Here is a 26,758-nt window from a genome sequence, read left to right as displayed (position 1 = left end):
CGTCTCTCTTTCTCTGTCTCACTTGAGTGTGTCCCCTCCTACGTCCCTCTCTCAATTCCTGGCATTCCCTCTGTTTCCCTGGAGTGAGGCTGTCTTATGGCTGTGCCCAGGGCAGAAGACTATTAATAAGACATACTGCTGTGGAAAGGTATAGATCAGAGGAGAAAACAGTACCCTGGGCTACTGCATAGTGAGTGGAAATGGAAGGCAAAGAGAATGAGAGAAAGCTAGAAAGAGAGAGATTGAAGGGAAGACATAATGCCTAGGGTACTGTGAAAAAATGGATGGCCCTCTGTCTTTGAAATAGCAGAAAACAAAGAGTTGGAGAGGTAAAAGAGGGATGATGAGGTCTAAAATGATGAACTCAGCAGAGGGCTTATAAAAGGGCAGTTATGGTAAGATGTATATCTGGGGGATACTTCAGGTGTCTTGGAGTGTGTGGATAAAGGAGCAGATCAGCAATTTGGTGCGGAATAAAGAAGGGAAGAAAAGGTGCCTGAAAAAGATGCCGGTCTCCGAGTTTAAAATAAAGTCAAAATAAGTCAAAAAACTAAAGAAAGTTGAGTGAATCTCTTCGACCACTGGTTTGATATTATGTTGTCTTTCGTTTGACATACCATAACCATTTTATAGATAGATAGATAGATAGATAGATAGATAGATAGATAGATAGATAGATAGATAGATAGATAGATAGATGCCAATAATATGCCGATGGTTTTAAACAAGGAGAAAAAAGCTGTTGAGGGGCCGTTTGGTTATGCCAATCTAAAAATGTCTGAAACTGCTCTCCCCAGCACATTTTGAATTAAAGCCATTGTGATGGTAATTTTGTCATCTCTAATGGACAATTAGATAGCAGATAGAGAGCACTGCATAACAATTACTGGGTTCTAATTACCTCACCAAATGATTGTTTGCTCGTGCTCCTATGGATCACAAAACCTATAAGACAGAGTGGCGCAGATGGATTGAAGGTGAAAGGTGCAGTTGTATAAAACGTAAACTTCACTGATAAAAGCCTGATTGATATGAGGTTGCATCAACTTTCATACATCTTTCAAATAATATCTCGGTTTCAGGGTTTCATACATTGACCTGAACTTGCTGTGTTTGTCCAGGAACCTTTTGTATTCAGGCATATTGTAACTGTGCATGTTTTATGACACAAAATAGGTCAGGTTATTAAGCACTGACATTGTGCAAAGCACCATACCAGTGTATAATGGCGCATTTCCACTACAGCGCAGAGCTCGCTTTAAGCGTGCCGTGCCCGGCCCGTTTTTGGTTGCGTTTTCCCTTGGTGTAGTTCCGGCTAGCGGGTACTATTTCACAATTTTTCTGGCCCCATAAAATCGAGGTTCTTTCCGGGCAAACGACCAGGCAGGGCTGAGTATGCTAAACTAGAGAGAATCGCTGGCAAGGGGGCTACAACTACAAAAAATAAACATATTTGACAGTGATTTAATTGTAATACACGTTTCAAAATGATGCCGAAGTAACAACATACTGATACCGGTTAGTAAAAACCATGAATTAATGCTTTGACAAGTCTGCAGACAGACGGCAGGCAAAAAACCTTTCAAAATGCGTCTTTTCTAAATAGAGATCGGCTAAGCTAACGCAGTATATTCTCCGACCGTCCACACTCACAACAACGGCCTACAGACATAAATAAACCAGCGACTGTATTCGCCATGACACAGACAGTCTGTGGTTTGTACTTGTTTAACTTTTGTCTAGTTTCTGAACAGATATGAGGAGCTGTGAGCTTGAGTGCTAACAGCTAACGGCTGATGTTGTTTTTCTGTGGTTCTCATTGAAGATGACGTCACGGCTCCGCCTACACTGCGTTACTATAGTTACTGCCCCAGCTACTAAACTGTAATGGAAACGCAGCATAAAGTGAGCCAGTCCTAACAAGGCCTAACGAGGCCGAGCCATACCGAGCGAGGCCCTGTAGTGGAAATGCGCCATTAGATGCCCTGAAGAATTCCACAATATTTAAATACATCATAGAAAATCTTCATATCATAGAATTTTGACTTTTCAGGTTTTAGAATGACTTACTTAAGGGAGTTATTTTACCAAACGTTAACAGTAATAGATACACTTGAATCAAGAAATCTTTACATTAAAATAAGACTCTTTTGAAACCAGACTTTTAATTTGTAGAGCCGCTATGTTTTCCACCTGTTGAGTTTTCAGTTGAACAGCATTCTGGATGATGAGGAGCTTTATTTCTGCTCTCTTGCACCGTGACTGTAAAATATGACTATGTACTGTATGCACATTTGTCAGACTCACAAATGTAAGGATGAAAGTTACATTCCCCTTTTTCCAAAGGAATAATTTTGTTTATGTGTGTGATCATGAAGGTACATTCTGTGTATCGTTGTAGGCTTTAAAAGAGCATATTACATGATAAATCAAGGAAAATGTGAAATCAAGGTTTATTTTGTTCTCTCTCTCTCTCTCTCTCCTTGCAGGCTGTGAGCTTATATATCGTAATCGTGATGGCGATGTTATTAAATTCAATGTCGACACTGATGAAAAGACCGTCTTGGTGCATAAAAAGAAATTTGTAAGTATTTTGCCATCTTTTCCCCCTCTTTATTTTCTCATACAAAAAGGGCTGAATAATTAACTATGGCTGTTGATTATAGAGCTATTTCAGGGTCATAAGTTTTGATCATTCAAAAAAAATACAATTTATTTGACAGTTCAAGTTTTTATCCTGAACTTTGAAAAATACAATGATGTATTCAAAATAAAAATAAGTATTTGAAATCATTTTTCAGGTTGAATATTCTTTTTTTGAATAAAATATTTATTTTCAGATTTGACTTTTATACATATTTTGGTATTTGAATCCTTATTTTTTTCAGTTGCAGATTTGTTGTTTTCAGATTACGGATACGTAATTTCACATTCTAGCACAGTTTATTGCGCTTATACCTTGATTGTTGCCAACTACGATGCTCAACAGCTCGCTTAACGGAACTTTGATGCTGGTATCAGTTTACCACCAATCACGGGAGTATTGTGTATAGAAAGTATTGAGTTATATTTCTACCTAACATCCATGAAGGCAACATGACAGAGGGAGGCCTGCCACTCAGGATGCCAAACTACTCTTTGGTAAGCCCCGCCCCCCCCCCAAGCAACATCAGGGCCAAAAGTCTGAAAGCGAAAAAAATTTATCTGAAAGTGAAAAACGATCTGAAGGTGAAAAGCAATGTGAAACCTGAAAAAACAAGATTTGAAACTGAAAAAAATATTTTTTTGAATCTGAAAAAGAAAATCTGCAACTGAAAAAAATAAGGATTCAAATATCAAAATATGTATAAAAGTGAAATCTGAAAATAAATATTTTATTCAAAAAAATTGCTGAACTGAATCTAAATAATATTCAACCTGAAAAATGATTTCAAAATACTTTTTATTTTGAATACATCATTGTATTTTTCAAAGTTCAGGATAAAAACTTGTATTTTTCTGAATGATCAAAACTTATGACCCTGAAATAGTTCCATAGTTGATTAACTAAATTAATGTTCTTTTTTTATCTCAGCCAATCAAAGCACCTAAAGCTCTTTTTATTGCACAGCTTAATCAAATGATTCAACCTGTCTCTGGCCCGAGCAGTTGTTCCCACCATCTTTAAGACCGCCACCATCGGGCCAGTGCCGAAGCTCTCAACCGCTATGGCTATTAATGACTTCCGTCCTGTTGCACTCACCCCCATCATCGCTAAGTGCTTCGAGAGACTGGTTATCTCGTACCTGAAATCCTGTCTGCCTGCTACACTGGACCCATACCAGTTTGCCTACCGCTGCAATAGTTCAACAGAGGATGCCATCTCCACGGCACTCCACTTTGCCCTGACCCACCTGGATAGACCCAAATCTTACGTCAGAATGTTGTTCATAGATTTCAGTTCAGCATTCAACACTGTTATCCCATCCAAGCTGATCTCCAAGCTTCGCCAGCTTGGTATCAATACATCGCTCTGTAACTGGATCCTGGACTTCCTGACTAACAGACCCCAGTCTGTGAAGTTAGACAACTCCTCCTCCTCCACTACTACCTTGAACACTGGCGTGCCACAAGGCTGTGTGTTGAGCCCTCTACTGTACTCCCTGTTCACCCATGACTGCGCTGCTGTTTATATAACACCATAATAAAGTTTGCAGATGACACCACGGTGGTTGGCCTGATCAGAGGTGACGATGAAACGGCCTACAGGGGTGAGGTACTGCACCTGGCCACGTGGTGTGCTGACAACAACTTGGCTTTCAACACCAAGAAGACCAAGGAGATCATCGTGGACTTCAGGCGGGACAGGAGCCATGCACACACCCCCATCTGCATAAACAGAGTTGCAGTGCAAAGTGTGTCGAGCTTCAAGTTCCTTGGCATTCACATCTCCAATGACCTCACTTGGTCTCTGAACTCCTCCATCCTGGTTAAAAAGGTGCAGCAGCGTCTCTACTTTCTACAGGGCCTTAAGAAAGCCCACCTTAGTCCCAGGATCCTGGTGGACTTCTACTGTCGAGAGCATTCTCCCTAACTGCATCATAGTGTGGTACGGCAACTGCTCCGCCTCAGACCGGAAATCACTCCAACGGGTAGTGAAAACTGCCCAACGGATCACCGGCACCCAGTTACCCACCATTTTCCTCAAACGCTGTCTGGGCAAATCCAGGAACATCGTCAAGGATGCCTCCCACCCCAACAACAGACTCTTCACCCTCCTTCCATCTGGCAGGCATTACAGAAGCCTCCCTTCCCGTACCTCTAGGCACAGGAAGAGCTTCTTCCCCGAGGCTGTGACTCTGCTGAACTCCTCTCCCTTACTCTCTAGCACAGGGGTTCCCAAAGTGTGGGAAGGTGAGCCTCCCCTCAGAGAACATAATCACAGCCGCGCCCCCCCTCCCAATTATTATTGCTATTATTATTATTATTTATTTTTTTGTTGTTGTTGCTGCTATAATGCAGGGGTATTCAATTGCATTTCAAAGAGCCTTTCCCTTTTTTTTTATTGGCTGAGCGTAACCTCCTTAAAACATTAAACAATAGCTTTTTTAAACCTCTTTATCTTTATGTTTTAAACATGTTGAGGTGAAGGATGGCAGCTTCCTCATACTTTGCACTCGGAGAGAAATAGTTGAGACGGAGATGTCTTTAGCAGCAGGGAGGAGTAACGTTTCACCAATGTTGTGAGGTTTACCTGCCTTAGCTATCCGTAATGCCACTCGGTATGATGCTTCGGTTGCCTTTGTATTCCCAGTGCTAAATGTGTCTGACATTTTTCTGTGACTGCAATTCCTTGAGCTTCCGGTCAAAAAACTCCTGTGGCTTGGTCACCAAACATGGGTGTTTCGTCTCAATATGACGCCGGAGTTTACATTGTCTCATACTGTCATTAGCTAGCACCTCGTTGTAGATAACACACTGTGGCAGTGGAGTGTCATCAGGACTGGTCCATGAAAATCCTAGCTTCAAATAATCATTGTCATACTTCCTCGTTCTTCTGACAGACGCCGTCTCCTCTCTCACTTTAGGTAACTTCACTAAAGATCACTAAAGATCTATCCATATCCGCTCGCATACATTTAGCTGAAGTTAACTAGCTAGATTTCACTGTTTCTCTTTCTTTTTTTCCTGGCGGCTGCGCCTCCCTCGAAGCTCTCTGGCGCCCCCCAGGGGAGGCGCGCCTCACACTTTGGGAACCCCTGCATCATTGCACTCACCTGCACTCAACTGCACTGATTATACGCACTAAATGGACATGTTATTTGCACAATCATGTTACTGTACATTATTTTTAATAATATTACTATTTATACATACAATCTGCACTTGCACTCTATTAATAATCTGTCAATACTTACATCGGTATATTGTTACATTACATTACATTACATTGCATTTAGCTGACGCTTTTATCCAAAGCAACTTACAATAAGTAAATTCGACCAGGAAGATACAACCTTGAAAAAAACAGAATCATATAAGTACATCAGGTTTCATAGAACCAAACATTTCAAGTGCTACTCAACTGGCTTTAGATAAGCCAGCCCTTTATTAGTATATAAGTGCTTTGTTAGTAATTCAATCGCTCAAAGTGGAGTCTAAAGAGATGAGTTTTCAGTCTGCGCCGGAAGATGTGTAAGCTTTCTGCTGTCCTGATTTAAATGGGGAGCTCATTCCACCATTTTGGAGCCAGGATAGCAAACCCACATGTTTTTGCTGATGGGAACTTGGGTCCCCCTCGCAGTGCGGGTGCAGCGAGCTGTTTGGCTGATGCAGAGCGGAGTGCACGTGCTGGGGTGTACGGTTTAACCATGTCCTGGATGTGGGAAGGGCCAGATCCATTCGCAGCATGGTACGCAAGTACCAGTGTCTTGAAGTGGATTCTAGCAATTACTGGAAGCCAGTGAAGGGAGCGAAGGAGCGGCGTGGTGTGGGAGAATTTTGGAAGGTTGAAGACCAGACGAGCCGCTGCATTCTGGATGAGCTGCAGAGGTCGGATGGCACATGCAGGTAGACCAGCCAAGAGGGAGTTGCAGTAGTCTAGGCGTGAGATGACGAGAGCCTGGACCAGAACCATATTGTAATTTGTTTTGCTCATTCAATGCTCCCTGTATTGTCAGTTTTTATAATATGCACCTTGTTTTTATTTATATTTAGCACATCTTGCATTTCTGGTTGGATACTAACTGCGTTTCATTGGCTTTTATTTGTACTTTGCACAATGACAATAAAGTTTTATCTAATCTAATCTAAAAATGATCCATTATTGCTGCAAAATGAGAACAACATAGTTAAAATAAGGACATCGTTATGTGGGGGTAACATCAATATCGAGATATAGTGTCTGTGCTGCGGCAGGCTTGGATGAGGACACACAACATTATGTCTGCTATCAAATCCCTAAGCCCCAGTGCAAAGATTAATGCATCTTCCATTTGTTTCAAAATATGTGCAATCCATCAAATGCAGTCATTTAAGGACTAGTTTAAAAAAACACGCATGGTTCAATGTTTCATCCCTGTCTTTTTTTCTCTTCTTACATCTGCCTTTCCTTCCTTAGGAAATGTACAAAGCCAGCAAGTATGAGGTGTCTCCTGATTTGAAGCATGTGCTGCTGGCCTACAACGTTGCACCGGTGAGCTTCTCATTTGTTTGCTTGTTTTTTGAATTAACAAACTGACAGCCAAATATGTCAGCTGCCTCCACTGGGAGGGTGGGCTGTTTGCCCGTAAAGCAACATGGGCAGGGGGGGGAGGGAAGAGAAAGTAATCATTGCGGGCTGTGAAGGCCTGTCGCACACCGCTGCCTGTCACTGATGGCAGCATGGGCCAGCACAGCCGTGTGGAACTGTAGTGAGGCAGGCAGAAACATAAACAACCCCCCTGCTGCTGAAACAGGCTTGCCGGGGTGGGAGATGAGATCAACAGGAAGAAAACAAAGTATTGACTAGGGATTTATAATTTCTGTTGAATTGCGAATAAAGTATCCTTTGACTTCATCGGCTCCGCTAGCATTTTGATATACAGAAAAGCATTTCAGCTCCTAATATAGGTGGATCAGATATATTGAATCATTTTGCAAGCTGATGTCTGTGTGTCTACTTCATTTTGCCTCACCACCTCGTCACTGAAGAGAGTTTGTGCCTATTGTTAGTGTGTAAAAGATACTGGGAGAGATATAACCTTTTATTATTGCCGGAGATGAATGGAAAATATATCGACACACTACAGATGCCTAGTCTGTTGCGTTGTATGTTTTTGCATTTACTATTCTATTCAAACTTCCATCACCTTGAGAGATGACTGTCATTCTAGAGATACTGTAGCAGAGTACAATGCACCTTCATGCACTGCTCATCTCTATAACATGTTCTATGGATCACTTGGTTGATAATAAACTGTGTTTTCATGATAACACACAAACAAGCTATCCTGTTGGAATGTAAATATGTCTATATTTAGCAGTGACTTAATGCACACAAGTGTAGCATACACATGATGAACTATTTGTAAAATGCGAAGAAAAACACATCACAAATATCCGACCAAAAATGTTCATAGTTTTCAAAGACCAGAGGTCAGTGTTAGATATTTTTCTAGCTTAGTGGGTATCATATTTGTGTAAGAGGTATGTGGATGAGGATAATGTGTATCAGCTCCCAATTAAATAGAAGAGAGAGAAATATGTTGATAGAGCTTAAAGAGTAATTACCAGAAGCTGAAATAAATTGTTGAACTGTCCATCAGTGCAGCAAGGTGAGATGTTAAACCATTGGAGGTATTTTTTGAAGAGTGTAGTTAGTTACTCTTTCGAATTTAACCTGTACTCTGATATAGAGCAAATAAAAGTATGACAGCAGTATTGTGCTGACTATAGATTTTATGAAAGGGCTTAATATTTCCTTGTATGTCTTTCCTTAATCTTTTCTTTTTTACATTAATTTAAAATAATGAATTCAACTAATTTGTAATTATTTTCTAGACAGTGGCATCATAACTGATTTTTCAAAATAACAAACAAAACTGTTTCAATTAAGATGTCAAGATCAAAGTGCAACCTGTTTCGTGTTAGGATCTGAAATGTTTTTTATTTATTTTTCTCTCCTGCTGCCTTTTCCTACAGGTGTACCAGCATTCTTACACAGCCTTCTACATCATCTGCAGTCTGGATACCCCGTAAGTAGCCAAGAGAGCCTCATTGTTCCATTTATATCGTACTGCTTCTACTACTTTTACTTCTTCTGTTCAATTGGTTAATTCAGTTAACTTTCAATTATCCACCAATCCTTCAAGAGAAAGGGTTATTGGTCATCTTTGACCTCAATAGGCAACCAGGTTTGACATCCACAGATCCTTCATCTGAACATCTAAAGTGCCAGATCAAGAAGAAACACTCTTTGATGCTACTGAACCGCTATGATCTTTATTAAAATGTGTTAAAGCCATATCTTGTATGTGCACTTCAGTAACCAGTCATGATCAGTAGCCAATACATATTGTGGTATATTATTAAAGTTAGTGTACATCTCACTTATTTACATTTTTAAAAACATCCACACAAGGTCGCAATGTTACAGCACTGTCAGCAGTGCTCAATTCTATTTGTGTGCTGCCACCTAGTGGTAATGGGCCAAAATACATCTTACCCTATAAGCCTCATTCATCCTCAAATCCAGACATAGAGGCAGTGGCACCTCTAATTCTGCAGCCTGCATTGCACAGCACTTTTCTCAATAAGGTGCAGTGACACTGTTTTAGAGCACTGGTATTTATGGTTACACTTAAGCCTTTGTTCTTAAATGAGCTACACTTGTTTTTCTCCTGCAGCAGTCCTGAGAGTAGACAGTTACTGTGTGTATGTGTCTGCACTTCTATCTAATAGCATTGTTTCCTCTGCCTGTGCACCCCAGGGCGACCTGGAACTTGAACCCTCCAGAGGTGCGAAATGCTCAGCTGCAGTTTGCAGGCTGGGGACCCCAAGACCAGCAACTGGTAAGAACTAAAGTACAATATCCCAATGTACCTTGTCTCACATCTGCCTGTTGACCAATGATGTTTGAATGGGAGGATTCAAACATGTGTGATGTCTAACATCTGTATGTTAGAGATCAAGACTTAAAAACACACACACATATAGTCAAGCCCGCCTTAACCTTGCATCAGGCCCTGGGGCTGATGGCCCCCTATTTAAACAACAAATCAAAGTCATTTATCAACACGTTCTCAGTTCCAACCCGTCACATGTTGACGGACGGTCAGGGCCCCTCCCCGTCACTCTATTACGTACAGGGTACCCCTTGGAAGTCAGTTTTCAATGGGCAGGGCGTCCCATTGACTTGCATAGAGCTCCCTGAACGTTGGTAATAGAGGAGTTGAGATCGCGACGAAATGCTCTCAGTAGATCCATTCTCACAGCGTTTATCAACCTTTTTCTTACTCAATATCAACCCACACTTATTGTTTTTACTTCTTTATTTTAATTGAATAATGTAGGACTTTTGTTGCCGTCAGTTATGGGGAGGGTAGGGGCTCAGAATACTGAAATCTGTATTGTTTCATCGTTTTTTCCTTCTAATTTTGTATTCTTTTCTAAACCACACACTGTTATTTACTCAACAATAACACATAATTAGGGTCTGAGACCTAGGTCGGCGAAGACCCTATTGAAATCAGTCGCCGTGCGACCGATAAACCTGCGAAACACACCCAAAAACAAGGAAAACGACCGGCAAAAGCACAGAAAAGGTTCGGAAATCCTGACGGCTGATAGCCCGCGCGAGCCCACGTGACTGCAACTCGCATAATTGATATCGTTACGATCAATTTAGTTGGAGTTGAAAGAGTTAAGATATACTTTATTGATCCTAAGTTGGAAACATTTGCGTTACATCAGCATGTGTAGCAGTTGTAAATATGTAGTGGTGTTTATTTTTAAATCATTTAGTATAATCACACAAATTCTGTGTTTTATATTTAATAATTCTGTGTTCTTTATTTATTGATTGTTCAATACCTGACAAGGTCGGAGATGAAAAACCTGAGTCGCAGGTTCTTCAACAGTGCATTACAAGACATCTATCAATATGTTTGTATACCTCCACCATTAAACTGTCATATTCTGCACATTTCTTATACTATCTACATACATTTTTATAAGAGTATAATACATATGTATAATATCAGTTAAAATAAGTGCTTAAACATACAGTAGTTAGTTAACATTGCAGGAAAGCAATATATTAGTACTTTGTCAGGCTTAATATGTATACCCCCAAAGCTTTTTTCTTATTCAAAATAAGACCTACACCTAAAGTATTCTTTAATGTTTAAATAAAGCCTTATTAGTTTGTCTGTCTGTGTCTCCTATTAATATCTAATAATAAAAATAATACATTTCAATAGCATGCTTTAACCACCAGGTGTCCCTTTCTATCAGCTGCACCGTTATGGTGTACATATACCAATATACCGATTGGATCAAATATAAAAGTCAGTCGAATTAGTATTGATACTGCAAGGAGACGTATTGTGTGAAGAGAAATGGAAGATTTTGTTTGATTGCTGATATATTTATGATCCACGTCACATATTCAGATTTTGGCGGTAGTTATCCCTGTTTGTCTAGAAGTCCTCTCATCAGGGCTCTATAAATAGCGAACTAGGGCAGATATGTAATATTTAATGCAGCCGAACCGTGTATTACAATGCCGTTATGTGATGACCTTCAAAGACAAAAGCAAGCAAACTCGGAGTAAAGTATTATTTTTATTTTTTTTAATGTTTTCGGATTTCACATCAACAGGAAGTCCGGTTAACAAAAATGTCCGTGCGCAACAATACCCCAACCCGCGGTTGAATAATAATCACCACATTACACACATCCCTTCACATTTAAATTTAAATTTACATTAAAGTATTTCGTGAGGCCTTCTAAAATGTTTTTAAATATAATTAGGGTTGTAGAGTTTGTAAATGATTGCGTTGCGCAATCGCACAACGGCACGTCCATTCATTCCACAACCACACACATGGATTAACATCGATTTAATACATTAATGTAGCCTTTGTTTCTGCTAAAAGAGGTGTCGACCAGCTGGGGTAACAAGAAAATCGGCGAAATCGAGTGTGACTATTAAAAAATAAATAATTAATATTGACAATAACAACCGGCCGTCGGGGTAGCATTTGCCGGGGAGCGTTCTCATGGCGTCAATTATCAACGCTATGGGAGGTCTATGAAGGTCTATGGGACACCCTGCCCGTTGAAAACTGACTTCCAAGGGGTACCCTGTACGTAATAGATTGACGGGGAGGGGCCCTGACCGTCAGTCAATATGTGACAGGTTGGGAGTGAGAAAGTGTTGCATTTATAGCCTCGGCAGGCTCTGTGATCACACATACACACACACACACACACACACACACACACACACACACACACACACACACACACACACACACACACCCCCACACACACACACACACACACACACACACACACACACACACACACACACACACACACACACCACTAATTCAGCACCATTAACAGCAACATATGGCCTCAATGCCAGGTATCAGTAGATGAGAATGATCATTATCTCCGGTGGATTAACACAAACCTAAAACGATGCACGACACATTTAAACCTGTAGGCTACTTGGAATCAATGAATATTGCAGCATTGCCTTACCTCTTTAGCAGTGCTTCCGTCTGGTTTTCTTTGAAGAAAAAGCCTTTCTGATGTTCTTAAAATCCATCTCACGAAGAATGTCATGCTCAATTGACATCGGTGTTTGGTTTCCTTTTCCGAGTGCCACTCTCAAACTTTTTCCTCTCCGAAATGTTCTCCTAAACAACCTTCATCTGTCACTCAATCACTCGCAATTTGAATAAATCACATGTGAAACATATTCTCAATCCATCAATCTGATTGATTAGCGGAGCAAAGGATCAAAAATAGTATGGAGGGAAGATATTTTCGTTTGGATTACTGGTCTGGGAAGCTCGCGCGTGTGCGTGTGTGTGTGTGTGTGTGTGTGTGTGTGTGTGTGTGTGTGTGTGTGTGTGTGTGTGTGTGTGTGTGTGTGTGTGTGTGTGTGTGTGTGTGTGTGTGTGTGTGTGTGTGTGTGTGTGTGTGTGTGTGTGTGTGTGTGTGTGTGTGTGTGTGTGTGTGTGTGTGTGTGTGTGTGTGTGTGTGTGTGTGTGTGTGTGCGTGTGTATTTTTGCGTTTGTGTGTATTGTGTTTGTTTCCCGGGGAAAACACTCACGAGAAACACCGGCTGTTGTTATGCCTGCTGTGATGTCAGGTTACTCCGTTCTCCGCTTGTAATTATGCTGTTACAAGCTTCAAAGTTGTATTTATCATCTGAATTTGCTGAAACAAGTTTAATATTCTGAAAGCCAAGACTTTGTTTATTTGAAATCACAGATGAAAAGAAACTGTAACGGACCCTGCCGTGTTATCTATTATTACTATACGCCTTACATTCATAATTTCAGCGGAGGGCGCTGTGGAACAGCAGAGTGGCGAGAGAGAGAGCTGTCTTCTTCCCTTTACGAGCTTCAACAATTTATTTATCGTGTGATTTTGGAAATAAAAGTTTAATATTCTGAAAGCCAAGACTTTGTTTATTTAAAATATAAATAAAACACCCGAAATAAAAATTAAAAGATTTTAATTTTTTTGGCTCATGATAGGCCTGTCACCACCCGATCTGTCCCCCTGCCCGATCTGTACTGTGCATGTGCGAGATGGTCCGCCATATTGGACAACTCCGGACGGCAACCCAAGAAGGACACTTGACACAGTGGCTTTTAGCAAAGCTCAAAAATAAAACTCGAGAGAGATGAGTTATTGTTATTACAACGTGACTTCACTAGTATTTAACAACTCTTTTTATTGGGTTCTTTTATTTGGGGTTAAGTACATTCTCATAAATGTTTGCATACATTCACAGTAAATATTTATTCAGTATGATAGCTGTCTAACAGAAGTTAAATTCATTTCTCACTTATGTGTAATTCATGGCACAATTCAAACGGGATCGAAAGACACGTTTCCTAAATAAGGTCCCATGGGTCGGAAGTAGATGGGCGGGACTTCGCCTGTCTATAGGAGGAGTATTAATCATTGATAAAGGGGGTGTGAAAGGTACGCATGTTTGCTACGTTTAAAGAGCAACTTGCAGGGGTTTTTTTATACTAGATTTATGCTTAACCTTGCCTGAAAATTACAATTAAAAAAGTTAATGCAGGATTGTATATGTTTTACGAGACATAAGGGCAGGAATTCAGAGGGGAAAGGAGCCGGTTTTAGCTCTGCTTCAAACATTTTTTAAAGTCATACGTCAAACGTGTCATATTACGTCACATGGGGGAGCAACTTTCTCGGACTCCTTCTCTGCCCAATCCGCGGTAGTAGCTCGTAGTTGGTTTGAGCGGTTGTGATTTAGTGAGCTGGTATTTTTTCGGTAATTTTACATAGCATTTCACAATTTTTAACCATGGTGAGCTATTGTGTTTGTGCAGGTTGCACAAGCTCCAGCCTGTCAGGAAATCGAGTCCACAGTTTCCCTAACAGGAAAAGGACCGGAGCTAGCTTTCGTTCCTGGGTGCGTTGTGAGAGGTGCATCCACCTCCCTGCAGCACATACTCTCCACAGCTGAGGCCTATCAAAAAAAACGTTTATCAGGAAACCGTATTACATCTCTCTCCCCCGCTTTGCTGCTCTCTCTCTCACCCCCATTCGTTCCTCTCTCTCTCCCCCTCTTCGCTCCTCTCTCTCTCCCCTCCTGTACACAGCACCGTAAGACGTAGTGTGGAGTTGCATTAGGTAACGCGAGATACGGCTGATACTTGCGCATTAGTTTCTCTTATGGATCAGTATCAACAGTCCTGCCAGTAATGTTACTATATTATCAATACTACTTTAGTTATAGCCTGATATATGATAACTTTACAATGTTGTGATGTGACCGACGTTGGCTAACATTAACTGTAGCTAACGCGGGTCACTCACCAAGACAGTTGCCCTGTTCTCCACTGGTTCTCCTCACACCACAGCTCAATTTCTCTCCGATGGCCGTTATTTCTTCTAATCCTTGGCTGCTCCTGGTCTCTTGGCCGCCTTGCAGGCTCATAATTATAAGGTTGTGGTCCGTCATATGCATACGAATATACATTTTCAACCTCTTCTGTGTCAAAACTAGCATTGTGAACAATGTTTATTAATACGTTAGACCGGCCGCTCTCCCTCGTGTGACCTTATTTTTTTCAGCACAGATTTTCCGTTTTCAGATTCAAAACAATTATTTTTTCAGGTTTCAAATCTTGTTTTTTCAGGTTTCACATTGCTTTTCACCTTCAGATCGTTTTTCACTTTCAGATCTTTTTTTTTCGCTTTCAGATCTTCTTTTTTTTCGCTTTCAAACTTTTGGCCCTGATATTGCTTGGGGGGGCGTGGCTTACCAAAGAGTAGTTTGGCATCCTGAGTGACAGGCCTCCCTCTGTCATGTTGCCTTCATGCAGTCAGTGTAGTGGGGATTTTTTTACTGGGTGGACGGGGTGGTGGGTGGACGGGAGACACTATGGACGCGCTCGTGAACTGTCAACGGGTGCGGGGGGGCTTGGGTACCTCTGTGTCGCCTGTCAGCGCAACTTACATGATGCCGTTTAGACAATATAATAATAAAGGGCGGTGCCGGCTGTCAGCGAACCGATCCGGCCTTTCTGCGCGACTATCACTCAAATGCGGGACATAGTCTCAATGTGTGGGACGCGGGACAAATAATAAAAATGCTGTGTGTGCAGTCCCACACAGTGCGGGACACCTTGTCACCCTACACACACGGTTCTGCCCCTCACACACACACGCTTCAAATCAAGTTGCATAAATGCTTGAGCTACGTTTTTATTATAATTACTGTGAAATCTGCCTATTATGTTTTCTTCATTATTACAACAAACACACACTTGCAACTGATAACACTGGCAATGATTTTAGATGCATTAGACTATTAAAAAAAGAAACCATGCTTCAAATAAGTGGGGGTACGGCGTACCCCCGCGTCCAACGCCCACTACACCACTGCCTTCATGGATGTTAGAAAACTGAGACCAGCGTCAAAGTTCTGTTAAGCGAGCTGTTGAGCATCTTAGTTGGCACCAATCAAGTACAAATAAACTGTGTTAGAATGTGAAATTAAGTATCTGCAGCGAGCCAGCAGGTTGTTCTGGTGGACCTGACGCCATACCCGGCTGTCTCACGGAGAGATACCGCAGGTCCTTCCTTCCTGCAGCGATCAGACTATACAACCAACACAGACTATAACACCTCTTGTTGATAAATACCAACTATGTGCAATATTTGCAGTATGTGCAATATATATATGCCGTTAAAAACTGTGCAATATATATACCTGCTAAATCCGCAGAACTGTCACAGTAAAATGTGTAACTTTAAAAATATATATACTTTCTTTTTTTAATCTTTAATACTTTTTGTATGCATGCTTTAGGTAACATTAAGCTGTCTTTGGCTCTTCTCTGCTGTAACAATGTAAATGTATCCCCTGTGGGACTAATAAAGGTATTCTGATTCTGATCGCAAAAACCAAGCCAATACTATGCTGCGTTCATGGAGCTACGTGGAAGTGGGGAAGGACAACGCTTGATTGCGGATACGTGATTTCAGATTCTAGCACAGTTTATTGCTCTTATACCTTGATTGTTGCCAACGACGATGCTCAACAGCTCGCTTAACGGAACTTTGATGCTGGTATCAGTTTTGTTTACCACCAATCACGGGAGTATTGTGTATAGAAAGTGTGTAGTTGTATTTTTTGCGCTACCTAACATCCATGAAGGCATCATGACAAAGGGAGGGCTGTCACTCAGGGGGCCAAACTACTCTTTGGTAAGCCCCGCCCCCCGAAGCAATATCAGGGTCAAAAGTCTGAAAGCGAAAAAAAAGATCTGAAAGTGAAAAACAATCTGAAGGCGAAAAAAAGATTGAAACCTGAAAAACAAAGATTTGAAACTGAAAAAATAATTGTTTTGAATCTGAAAACGTAAAATCTGAAACTGAAAAAAACAAGTATTCAAATATCAAAATATGTATAAAAGTGAAATATGAAAATAAATATTTTATTAAAAAAATTGGTGAACTGAATCAAAATAATATTCAACCTGAACAATTATTTCAAATACTTTTTTTTGTTTTGAATACAACATTGTATTTTTCAAAGTTCAGGATGAAAACTTGGACTTTCAAATAAATTGTATTTTTTTGAATGATCAAAACTTATGAGCCTGAAATAGCTCCATATTCTACCAAATGAATTGCCTTTTTGAGGGCCTTTCTCAAAAGATGCAAAATGTTAGGTTATGTTAGGAGCACGAGCAAACACTCATTTGGTGAGGTTAGGTTCAGGTTAATGTTACGGCAGGGATTTTTGAAGTACCACAATGTTCGTTGGCTTGCGAAGGCCTGTTTATTGCTGCTCTCAGCTTTCATATTATTATAGTTATTTCATTGAGTTGTTGGTAAGTATTTACGACGGAGTATTAGGACCACACTTAGAAAAAAAAACTGAGATTTCGAGAATAAAGTCGTAATAATACGAGAATAAAGTAATAGTCACGAGAATAAAGTGATGGTTACGAGAATAAAGTCGTAATATTACGTGAATAAAGTAATAGTCACGAGAATAAAGTGATGGTTACGAGAATAAAGTCGTAATATTACGTGAATAAAGTCATAGTTACGAGAATAAAGTCGTAACATTACGAGAACAAAGTCGTAATGTTACGAGAATAAAGTAATAATTACGACATTAAAGTTGTAGTTTCATAAGTGACTTGAGAAGCGGACTTGGAGGAGATTGTCTCCTTTCTACAGGAGGAAATGGCTGGTTCTGGCCGACTACATTACATTGCATTTAGCTGACGCTTTTATCCAAAGCGACTTACAATAAGTGCATTCGACCAACAAGATACAAACTTGAAGAAAATCGAATCACATAAGTACACAAGGTTTCATAGAGCTAAAACATTTCAAGTGCTACTCAACTGGCTTTAGATAAGCCAGTCCTTTATAAGTGCTTTGTTAGCAATTCTTTGTTAGTAATTCTATCGCTCGAAGTGGAGTCGAAAGAGATGAGTTTTCAGTCTGCGCCGGAAGATGTGTCTATCTACGACTGTGGATTATAAACAACAAACGGATTATGGACACAAACATTCTGATCTTCACAGAGTCATGGCTGCATGATGGCGTTCCTGATAGCGCAATCGCGTTACTAGGCCTTCACTGCACCCGTTCGGACAGAACAGCTGACTTTGTTAAGATGCGCGGAGGAGGACTGTGCATTTATGTCAACAACTCCTGGTGTACAGACAACAGCACCATTACCAGGCACTGTTCTGACGACCTAGAATTTCTCATGGTTAAATCCAGACCCTTCTATCTGCCAAGAGAATTCACTTCCATCGTTACAATTGCAGCCTATATACCACCTGATGCTAATGCTAAGCTAGCTTTGAAGGAACTGCATGTAGCCATTAGCACGCAACAGACATTACACCCGGAGTCTGTCTTCATCATTGCTGGAGATTTCAATCACTCCAACCTAAAGACTGTTCTCCCCAAATTCCACCAACATGTCTCATGTCCCACAAGAGGAGATAAAACCCTGGATCATGTATATACCAATATCAAAGATGCATATAAGGCCCTCCCTCTCCCACATCTGGGTCAGTCAGACCATATCTCACTGTTCCTTCTACCCAAATACCACCCCCTTATCAGACGAGTCAAGCCCTCGGTCAAGACAGTGAAAGTCTGGCCTGAGGGAGCAGAGTCCAATTTACAGCATCAGCTTCACATCACCAACTGGAACAACTTCGCTGTAACTGCCACTATGGATTCCCAAGTAGACATTGACGCATACACCTCTTCTGTTTTGGATTGCATCAACACTTACATAAGTGATGCCACCACCACCAAACAGATCAAAATATTCCCTAATCAGAAGCCATGGATGGATGGGCAGGTCCGCCAACTGCTGAAGGCACGTGACACCGCCTTCAGGTCAGGAGACGCGCAGGACTACCGTTTAGCCAGGGCTGAGCTGAAACGGGGCATCAAAAGGGCGAAGCACTGCCACAAGCTAAAGATTGAGGAGCACTTTAACACCTCTGACCCCCGACGCATGTGGCAGGGGTTACAGACCAACAAACCCACCCGGGCTCCCCCCCGTCCACTGACCCCTCTCCTCCAGATGAGCTTAATTATTTTTATGCCCGTTTTGACAGGGTCAATTATGAGGTAGCCATTAGGGCCACTCTCCCTGCAGACCATCTGCCCCGCACACTCTCCACCACAGATGTGCATGCTGAACTGAGCAGGACCAACACACGTAAGGCCGCTGGCCCCGATGGCATCCCCGGACGTGTACTCAGCTCTTGTGCTGACTTACATCGACCATCATGAAGTGTTTCGAGAGGCTGGTCCTGGCTCGGCTTAAATCATGCCTCCCACCCACACTTGACCCCTACCAGTTTGCCTATCGTCTGAACAGGAGTACGGATGACGCCATCTCCACAGCACTACACCCTGCCCTCTACCATCTGGATCAGAGCAACACATACGTACGATTCCTGTTCATTGACTTTAGCTCAGCATTTAACACCATCATTCCTTCCAAACTGATTACCAAGCTCAGTGACCTTGGCATCGACCCCTCCCTCTGCAACTGGATACTGGACTTTCTCACTAACATGCTGGGGCATGTTAGAATAGGCAAGCTCACATCCTCTAATCTCATCCTTAGCACTGGTCTCCCACAGGGCTGTGTGTTAAGTCCCCTCCTATGTTCCCTCTTCACACATGACTGCAAACCTGTCCATGGCTCAAACACCATCGTTAAGTTTGCAGACGACAAGTGGTCGGGCTTGTCAGCAACAATGACGAGACGGCATACAGGGAAGAGGTTGAGCATCTGGCAGAGTGGTGCGCTAACAACAACCTGGCTCTCAACACCAAGAAGACAAAAGAGGTCAATGTGGACTTCAGAAGGAACAAAGACGGCACACACTCCCCAGTCCATCTTAGTGGAGAAGAGGTTGAGCAGGTCAGAAGCTTCAAGTTCCGGGGAGTCCACATCTCGGAGGACCTCTCCTGAACCACCAACACCTCAGCCCTAATCAAGAAGGCTCACAAGCGAATCTTCTTCCTGAGGAAACTGGCAAAACTCCGCCTATCCTCCCAGGTGCTAATGAACTTCTACCGTTGCACCATCGAGAGCATCCTCTCCACCTGCATATCAGTATGGTACGGTAACTGGACAAGAAATCACTGCAGAGGGTGGTGAAGATCGCACAACGCATCATCAAGATGCCACTCCCCTCCATAGCCTCAGTCTATGAAAAGTGGTGCCTGCGAAGGGCACGAAACATCATCAGAGACTCTTCCCACCCCAACCATAAACTGTTTATCCCCCTACGTGGCACCCGCTCTGGGACACGCTACCACAGTCTCCCGGGTAGAACAAACAGGACTACGCACAGCTTCTTCCCTTCAGCAGTCAGACTGCTGACAATGAACCCCACGCTGTCCCATACTGCCTAGTTGTTGCCGTGTGCTGTGCTGAAGCGCAATTCTGTATTCACTATTTATTATTATCTGTGTATTTATTCTTATTTATACATTTCCCATCTATTTACCTTTATTTTCGTATCATTTATTTTGTACATACTTCTGATAATTGTGTATATAACTGACTGTTTTGCACTCGGGTTAGACCCTCCTTAATTTCGTTACACTGTGCTTGCATTTTTGTAATGACAATAAAGTAATCTTATCTAATCTAAAGAGATGAGTTTTCAGTCTGCGCCGAAAGATGTGTAGGCTAAGCTTTCTGCTGTCCTGATTTCAATGGGGAGCTCATTCCGATTCCACAAGGCTATCGTTCCACTCCTTCTGGATCCAAAGCCTTGATTACAAGTCTCATTGTTTCTTGTGAAACAACAAATCCCCTTTGAACAGCTCATAGATGTAACCAACGATGCCTTGTAGTCGGCCAGAACCAGCGAGTTCCTCCTGCAGAAAGGAGACAATCTCCTCCAAGTCCGTTCGGTTCTTTCTTCGAAATAATAGACATAAGTATTTCGTTATTTGAGAAACCTAAACTAAAGTACTGCTTCACAAGATGATCCACATTCCTAATTTTATTGCAGGACGCTGCTGTTGTCTCCTTCTCAAGTCACTTATGAAACTACGACTTTAATCTCGTAATTATGACTTTATTCTCGTAACATTGCGACTTTATTCTCATAAGTATGACTTTATGCTCGTAATATTACGACTTTATTCTCGTAACTATGACTTTATTCTCGTATTATTACGACTTTATTCTCGAAATCTATCTGTTTTCTTTTTGTGGCCCTAATACTCCGTCCTAAGTATTATACAAATTAAGACAATTATTTATTTAACAAGGAACAAAAATTATGGACCGTGGTCATAATTAGGGGAAATGTAGGGATGGAAATAAAAAACTGGTTTTGTTCTCCAAATATATTGGAGAGTTCTGCTGCATTTCTTTGCCACATTTATAAAAAAAAACTGATGTGGGACAGGCCTTCTCGGACAAATTTGGTCTAGAAATATGGGAGGTCCCCTCCTCTAAATTAGTGCTCGGATAATCTTTTTTCTTTCTCTTTGTTTTTCTCAAGTTTAAATATTAGTATGAGTTCTTGAAAGCAGCACGCACAAACTTTTTTCCCCTCAGGGTTTAAATTATCTTAATGATTGACTAAAATTTCCAAGTAAACACATAACAAATTACACGCTTTAATATGAATCAAAATACGCAATTGTCCTTTGCAACTCTTCCAAGACGAGTCATTTTCCGCCTCCATCATCACACAGTTGAACTTGTCAGAGCATTAATGATATTCAGTCTGTTGGTTTTTAGGGCAGACAGACTGTAAGTGATAACATCCTGGGGCACAATGCTATTAATTACTTGTTATCTTGTTGGTGGACTAATTAACACGGTCGCTAGATTTATATAGCCTCAAGTTTCCTACCCATCAGGAAGTGAGTTCTGTTATTAAGGAGCTCAGCTGTAGCTGGTTTCCCTGAAGGTTTAGATGTCCTCTGTTGAAAAGGTGAAGGTTAGAGTGAGAGATGTCCATCAGCTGAAACCAGCTAAAGCTGTTTGCTAGTCAAGACATGTGATGATTAAAACTCATACAATTTTCCATGGAGAATGAATACTTGCCTATTTTGCTCTCTCAAACACAGCTGTCTATCCACCAGTGGCGAACCGTGTCTATCACAACTGGACCTTCTGTAGACACACACTCTCAATGTATGTGGGTTTGGGCAGAGACATCTTTCTGGACAAACATGTTTAGTACATTCTGTTTTTGTGGAAATGAGAACAGAATGTACCAATGAATTAAAGATTTTCAGTTTGGATGATCAGCCACAGATGACATAAACCATACAGTCTATGGGCTGTGTGCTTGTGTGTGCAAGAGTGACCAAAAGGAAAAGAGACAAACTGTAAGATTGTGTAAATATCACCTTTGATTACATGTTTTCTCTGTTATAGAGTCAACTTCTTATAATACATCTTAAAACATTTTCCAGACATCCCCCACCTTGCATACACTGTATTTCAAACTTCATGCTAGTTTATTACACAGACTTAAAATGGAAATGCTAGTGAATGTATCTGTAATCTGTAATTAAGCTAAATACTGCCATCAGCATTCTCACAATCTCAAAATGACAGTGTAAGCATGCTGGAGTAGTATGTTTACCGTTTTTCACTGTCTTGATTTAGTATGTTAGCATTACACAAGCAACATTGGAGTGCAGTTGGGCTGATAGTAATATTATTAGTTTCGTAGGTGTATATCAAACAAGTCTGAAACCCCTTTAACACCCCCTGAGAACACATTAAAGTTACATTTTGTTACAGTTCATTCCTTTTATTTGTTACATTCTCCTACCTAGTGAAAGTGAAGAATTATGATTTTTCTCAGTGTGCTTTTTGCTATTTCAGTTTCACATTGTCGTCCAAATATTCTCGCTAAGGATAAATGTGGATCCCAGCCATCACTAGCGGAGTTCTACCTTCCTTCAGAGAATGGGGCCAGGTCCTTTCTCTGTGCTGTGGACTAGATGATCTTCTATACAGGGATTTCATCTCCACCAAAGTGACAATAAACCACATGGGCCCCCAGCTTGTATATACACACAAGGGAAACTAATTGTGACAGATACTGTTTTAGATTTAAAGAGATGCATGGTTTGCTGGAGGAACTCTTAGCTTGATAGATTCTCAGATAGATAGATTTTCAATATTTATATTAAATGTTACTTTAACTTCTAAGGCACATTGTAATACTTAAAAATGTTTCTGTATGGTCCTGTGGTGTATTATTTTAAGAATGTATCCTTTTTACAATTTAGAAACAAGCAAAAAATGAATGACCTGCCATCGTAGGCAGCAAACATTTTCGACTGAATCGCCAATTTACAATTCTCACAGTGAACATGTTTGGGGAATCATTCAGGACTTAATCCATGACAAACTAGAATTGAGACCAGGAGGCGGAGTCGCAGTCGTACACGCTTCTCTGCGCTCTCTCTAATAAAATACCCAATATTAACGGTGTGTGTGTGTGTCTGCCCAAGGACCATTTAAAGTAAAACCTAATAGAGGTGTCATACATAATAACCTAATAAAAGTAAATGTAACAACTACTACTACAGTGCAACAAAAAAAGGAAGATTAAATGTGGACTCTTAAACATAAGATCTCTAGCATCTAAAGCAATATTGGTAAATGATTAAAATATTGGTAAATGATTATAATATTGATATATGCTGTCTCCCTGAAACTTGGTTGAGACATACAAAATATGTCAGCATAAATGAAAACACTCCACCCAGCCATATCAATACTCATATTGCTCGAGGCACAGGCCGAGGAGGTGGAGTTGCAGCAATCTTTGACCCAAGTTTACTTATCAATACTAAACAAAACTTAAATTATACCTCCTTTGCAAGCCTTGTGTACGCATCCGACCTTGAAAACTTTGCAGCCAATCTTATTTGTTACAGTGTACCGTGCACCAGGTCCTTATTCAGAATTTTTATCAGAATTCTCTGAGTTGTTATCAACTTTGGTACTTAAAACAGATAAAGTAATTATCGTAGGTGACTTTAATATTCATGTTGACGATGATAAAATAGCCTTACTGTTGCATTTAACTCTATATTAGATTATATTGGTTTCCGTCAGAGTGTAAATAAACCAACCCACTGTTATAATCACACTCTCAACCTTGTTCTGACTTATGGTATTGAAATTGAGCAACTATTAGTTGAACCATTGAATCCTGCTTTATCCGAAAATGTTCGTGCTTTTTTAATGATAAAATCGTTACTCTTAGAAACAAAATTAATGACCTCTTGCCTTTGACCAGTATAGTGTTATCAACAGCTCCCGGAAACGTAAGTTCTAATATTACACTAGATAGTCAATTAGAATGCTTTTTAACCATAAACCTTGAACAATTGAACTCAATTATTCTTTCTTCTAAACCATAAACGTGTATCTTAGACCCAATTCCAACTAATTAATTAACACTTCTTTATTAAATATGATGAATGTCTTTATTATCAGGCTATGTTCCACAATCATTTAAAGTAGCAGTCATAAAACCTCTTCTTAAAAAGCACAACCTTGATCCAGAGGTTTTATCCAAAAATGTGTGAAAAAGCAGTCGCAAAACAGTTGTGATTACTTAAAAAACAATGATTTATTTGAAGATTGTCTGGCTTTAGAACACATCATAGCACAGAGACAGCTCTGGTTAAAGTCACAAATGACCTTTTAATAGCCTCAGACACAGGACTTGTCTCTATTCTTGTCTTGTTCGATCTCAGTGCTGCATTTGATACCATCGACCATGATATCCTATTGCAAAGACTAGAGCACTTAGTTGGCATAAAGGGAACTGCTTTAGGCTGGTTTAGGTCTTCTCTATCTGAACGGCCTCAGTTTGTACGTGTCAACGATGAATCTTCCTAGATAACCAAAGTGAGCCATGGAGTGCCACAGGGCTCAGTGCTTGGACCTATTTTATTCACACTATATATGCTTCCGTTCGGCAATATTATAAGGAATCATTCTGTACATTTCCATTGTTATGCGGATGATACTCAACTATATTTATCCATCAAGTCTGATGAATCCAATCATCTAAATACAATTCAAGACTGCCTCAAGGACTTAAAAATGTGGATGACCTTACATTTTATGAAGTTATTGTACTCGGCCCAAAGAATCTACGAAACAAACTATCTAAAGATATATTAACTATGGATGGCATTAATTTGACTCTAAGGAATCTTAGTGTTATATTTTATCAGGATTGATCTTTTAACGCCCACATAAAATCAATCTCAAGGACCGCCTTCTTTCATCTACATAACATTGCAAAAATCAGGCATATCTTGCCTCAAAACGATGCAGAGAAACTAATCCATGCATTTGTTACTTCAAGGCTGGATTATTGTAACTCTTTATCAGGGTGTACCAAAAAGTCAGTTAAATCGCTTCAGCTAATTCAAAATGCTGCAGCACGTGTACTCACTAAAGTTTGGAAAAAGGACCACATTACTCCAGTTTTGGCTGCCTTACACTGGCTCCCTATAGAACACAGGATATAATTTAAAATTCTTCTTCTCGCCTACAAAGCCCTTAATGGACAGGCGCCATCTTACAGCACTCATTATACCCTACTGTCCAACTAGGTCATTGCATTCCAAGAATGCACGGTTGTTGGTTGTTCCTCGAGTCTCTAAAAGTACAATGGGAGCCAGAGCCTTTTCTTATCAACCTCCACTTTTGTGGAATCAGCTTCCAGTTTGTTTTCGGGCGGCAGACAGCCAATCCGTTTTTAAGAGTACACTTAAGACCTTCGTTTTTGATAAAGCTTATAGTTGATAAAATAATCTAATAAGAGTGCATTGACGTAGACACGTTGTGCCTCTTCATCTATACATTTTAGTTCTTACTCTTTTTCCTTACTGATGGTATGTCATTTGGTGGTGTGTGTAGACGGTGGAAGCAGGGAGAGGCATATACAGTACGTGCCTTAATTCCTGCCGAGTCAACTTTTAGGAGCAATGGGCTCATGGTATAGATGTGGCGCATACATCTTAATTTCTACTCTTTTCCCTAACCTGAAAAATCAGAAGCATTGCCAAACATTTGATGTGACGACCCCTCCCCACCACTAGGCGTTCCGTGGTCTCTCTCTCTTTGTTTACAGGATCCGGTGCTGTGGGACCGGCATTTACCTGATGAGCTGCACCTGGGTCGAATAGGCTATAAGAACCCAGCCGGATACGTCTCTCTCTCTCTCTCATTCCTCTCGCACATTCCCCGTGTGAGCTTTGTGCCGCGGCTGTTGTTTTGGTGTCCACAAAAATAAAGGATTGTTATATTTTCTGACCCTCGTCTCGCCTCCCAGCTTTTTGTTGCAGCCCAAGAGCCGGGTAGGTATTTTTCGGTGCGCTGTGTTTCTCTTTCTCCTCGATTTCCATGTGTGTTGGTTGATAACTGAGACTCTCGGCCTCCGTAATGCGAAACAAAGATCAAAGATCGTCTCTGCTGAGTGCTGACAGGATGAGAGGATATTATATGATTGAATCTTTTTTTCAAAGATGCAATGACGCTACAATCGATGCATCGCGAGTTCAACCCAAACTGTAGCCGATGTGCACTCTTTTAACTGGTGCACTCGCATCGTGAACGTTTATGCCGGTGCACCGATGCGAATCGGTGAATCTTAAAATCCCTAATTTCCAAATATTTGGTCTACCTATGCTGTAAAATGTATTATCTCTTTGATTTACACACGGCATCTATTGCACGTCTGCCCGTCCTGGGAGAGGGATCCCTCCTCTCTTGCTCTCCCTGAGATTTCTCTTAAACTGTGGGGTTTTTCTCTGGAGGTTTTTCCTTGTACGATGTGAGGGTCTAAGGACAGAGGGTGTAATACTGATATTCTGTACAAACTGTGAAGTCCACTGAGACAAATGTAACATTTGTGATATTGGGCTATATAAATAAAGATTGATTGATTGATTGATTGATTGATTGATTGATTGATTGATTTACAAACCGATA

At 40.8% G+C, this 26,758-nt stretch overlaps 1 protein-coding gene across 2 annotated transcripts in view; it reads left to right on the top strand.

Annotated features, from left to right (window-relative positions):
* The window catches only part of LOC307026621 (A-type potassium channel modulatory protein DPP6-like), a 352,894-nt gene that overhangs the window by 270,501 nt on the left and 55,635 nt on the right, over positions 1–26,758 (top strand). For both annotated transcript variants that reach the window (XM_079662165.1, XM_079662164.1), the window contains exons 4-7: positions 2,490–2,584; positions 7,100–7,174; positions 8,662–8,714; positions 9,449–9,530. In XM_079662165.1, the coding sequence (XP_079518291.1) occupies positions 2,490–2,584; positions 7,100–7,174; positions 8,662–8,714; positions 9,449–9,530 (305 nt within the window). The remainder of the gene's footprint in view (positions 1–2,489; positions 2,585–7,099; positions 7,175–8,661; positions 8,715–9,448; positions 9,531–26,758) is intronic.

The sequence above is a fragment of the Notothenia rossii genome (assembly GCF_949606895.1).
Source record: "Notothenia rossii genome assembly, chromosome: 12".
NCBI classification, from domain to species: domain Eukaryota; kingdom Metazoa; phylum Chordata; class Actinopteri; order Perciformes; family Nototheniidae; genus Notothenia; species Notothenia rossii.
This window is presented reverse-complemented; position numbering and strand designations above follow the sequence as displayed.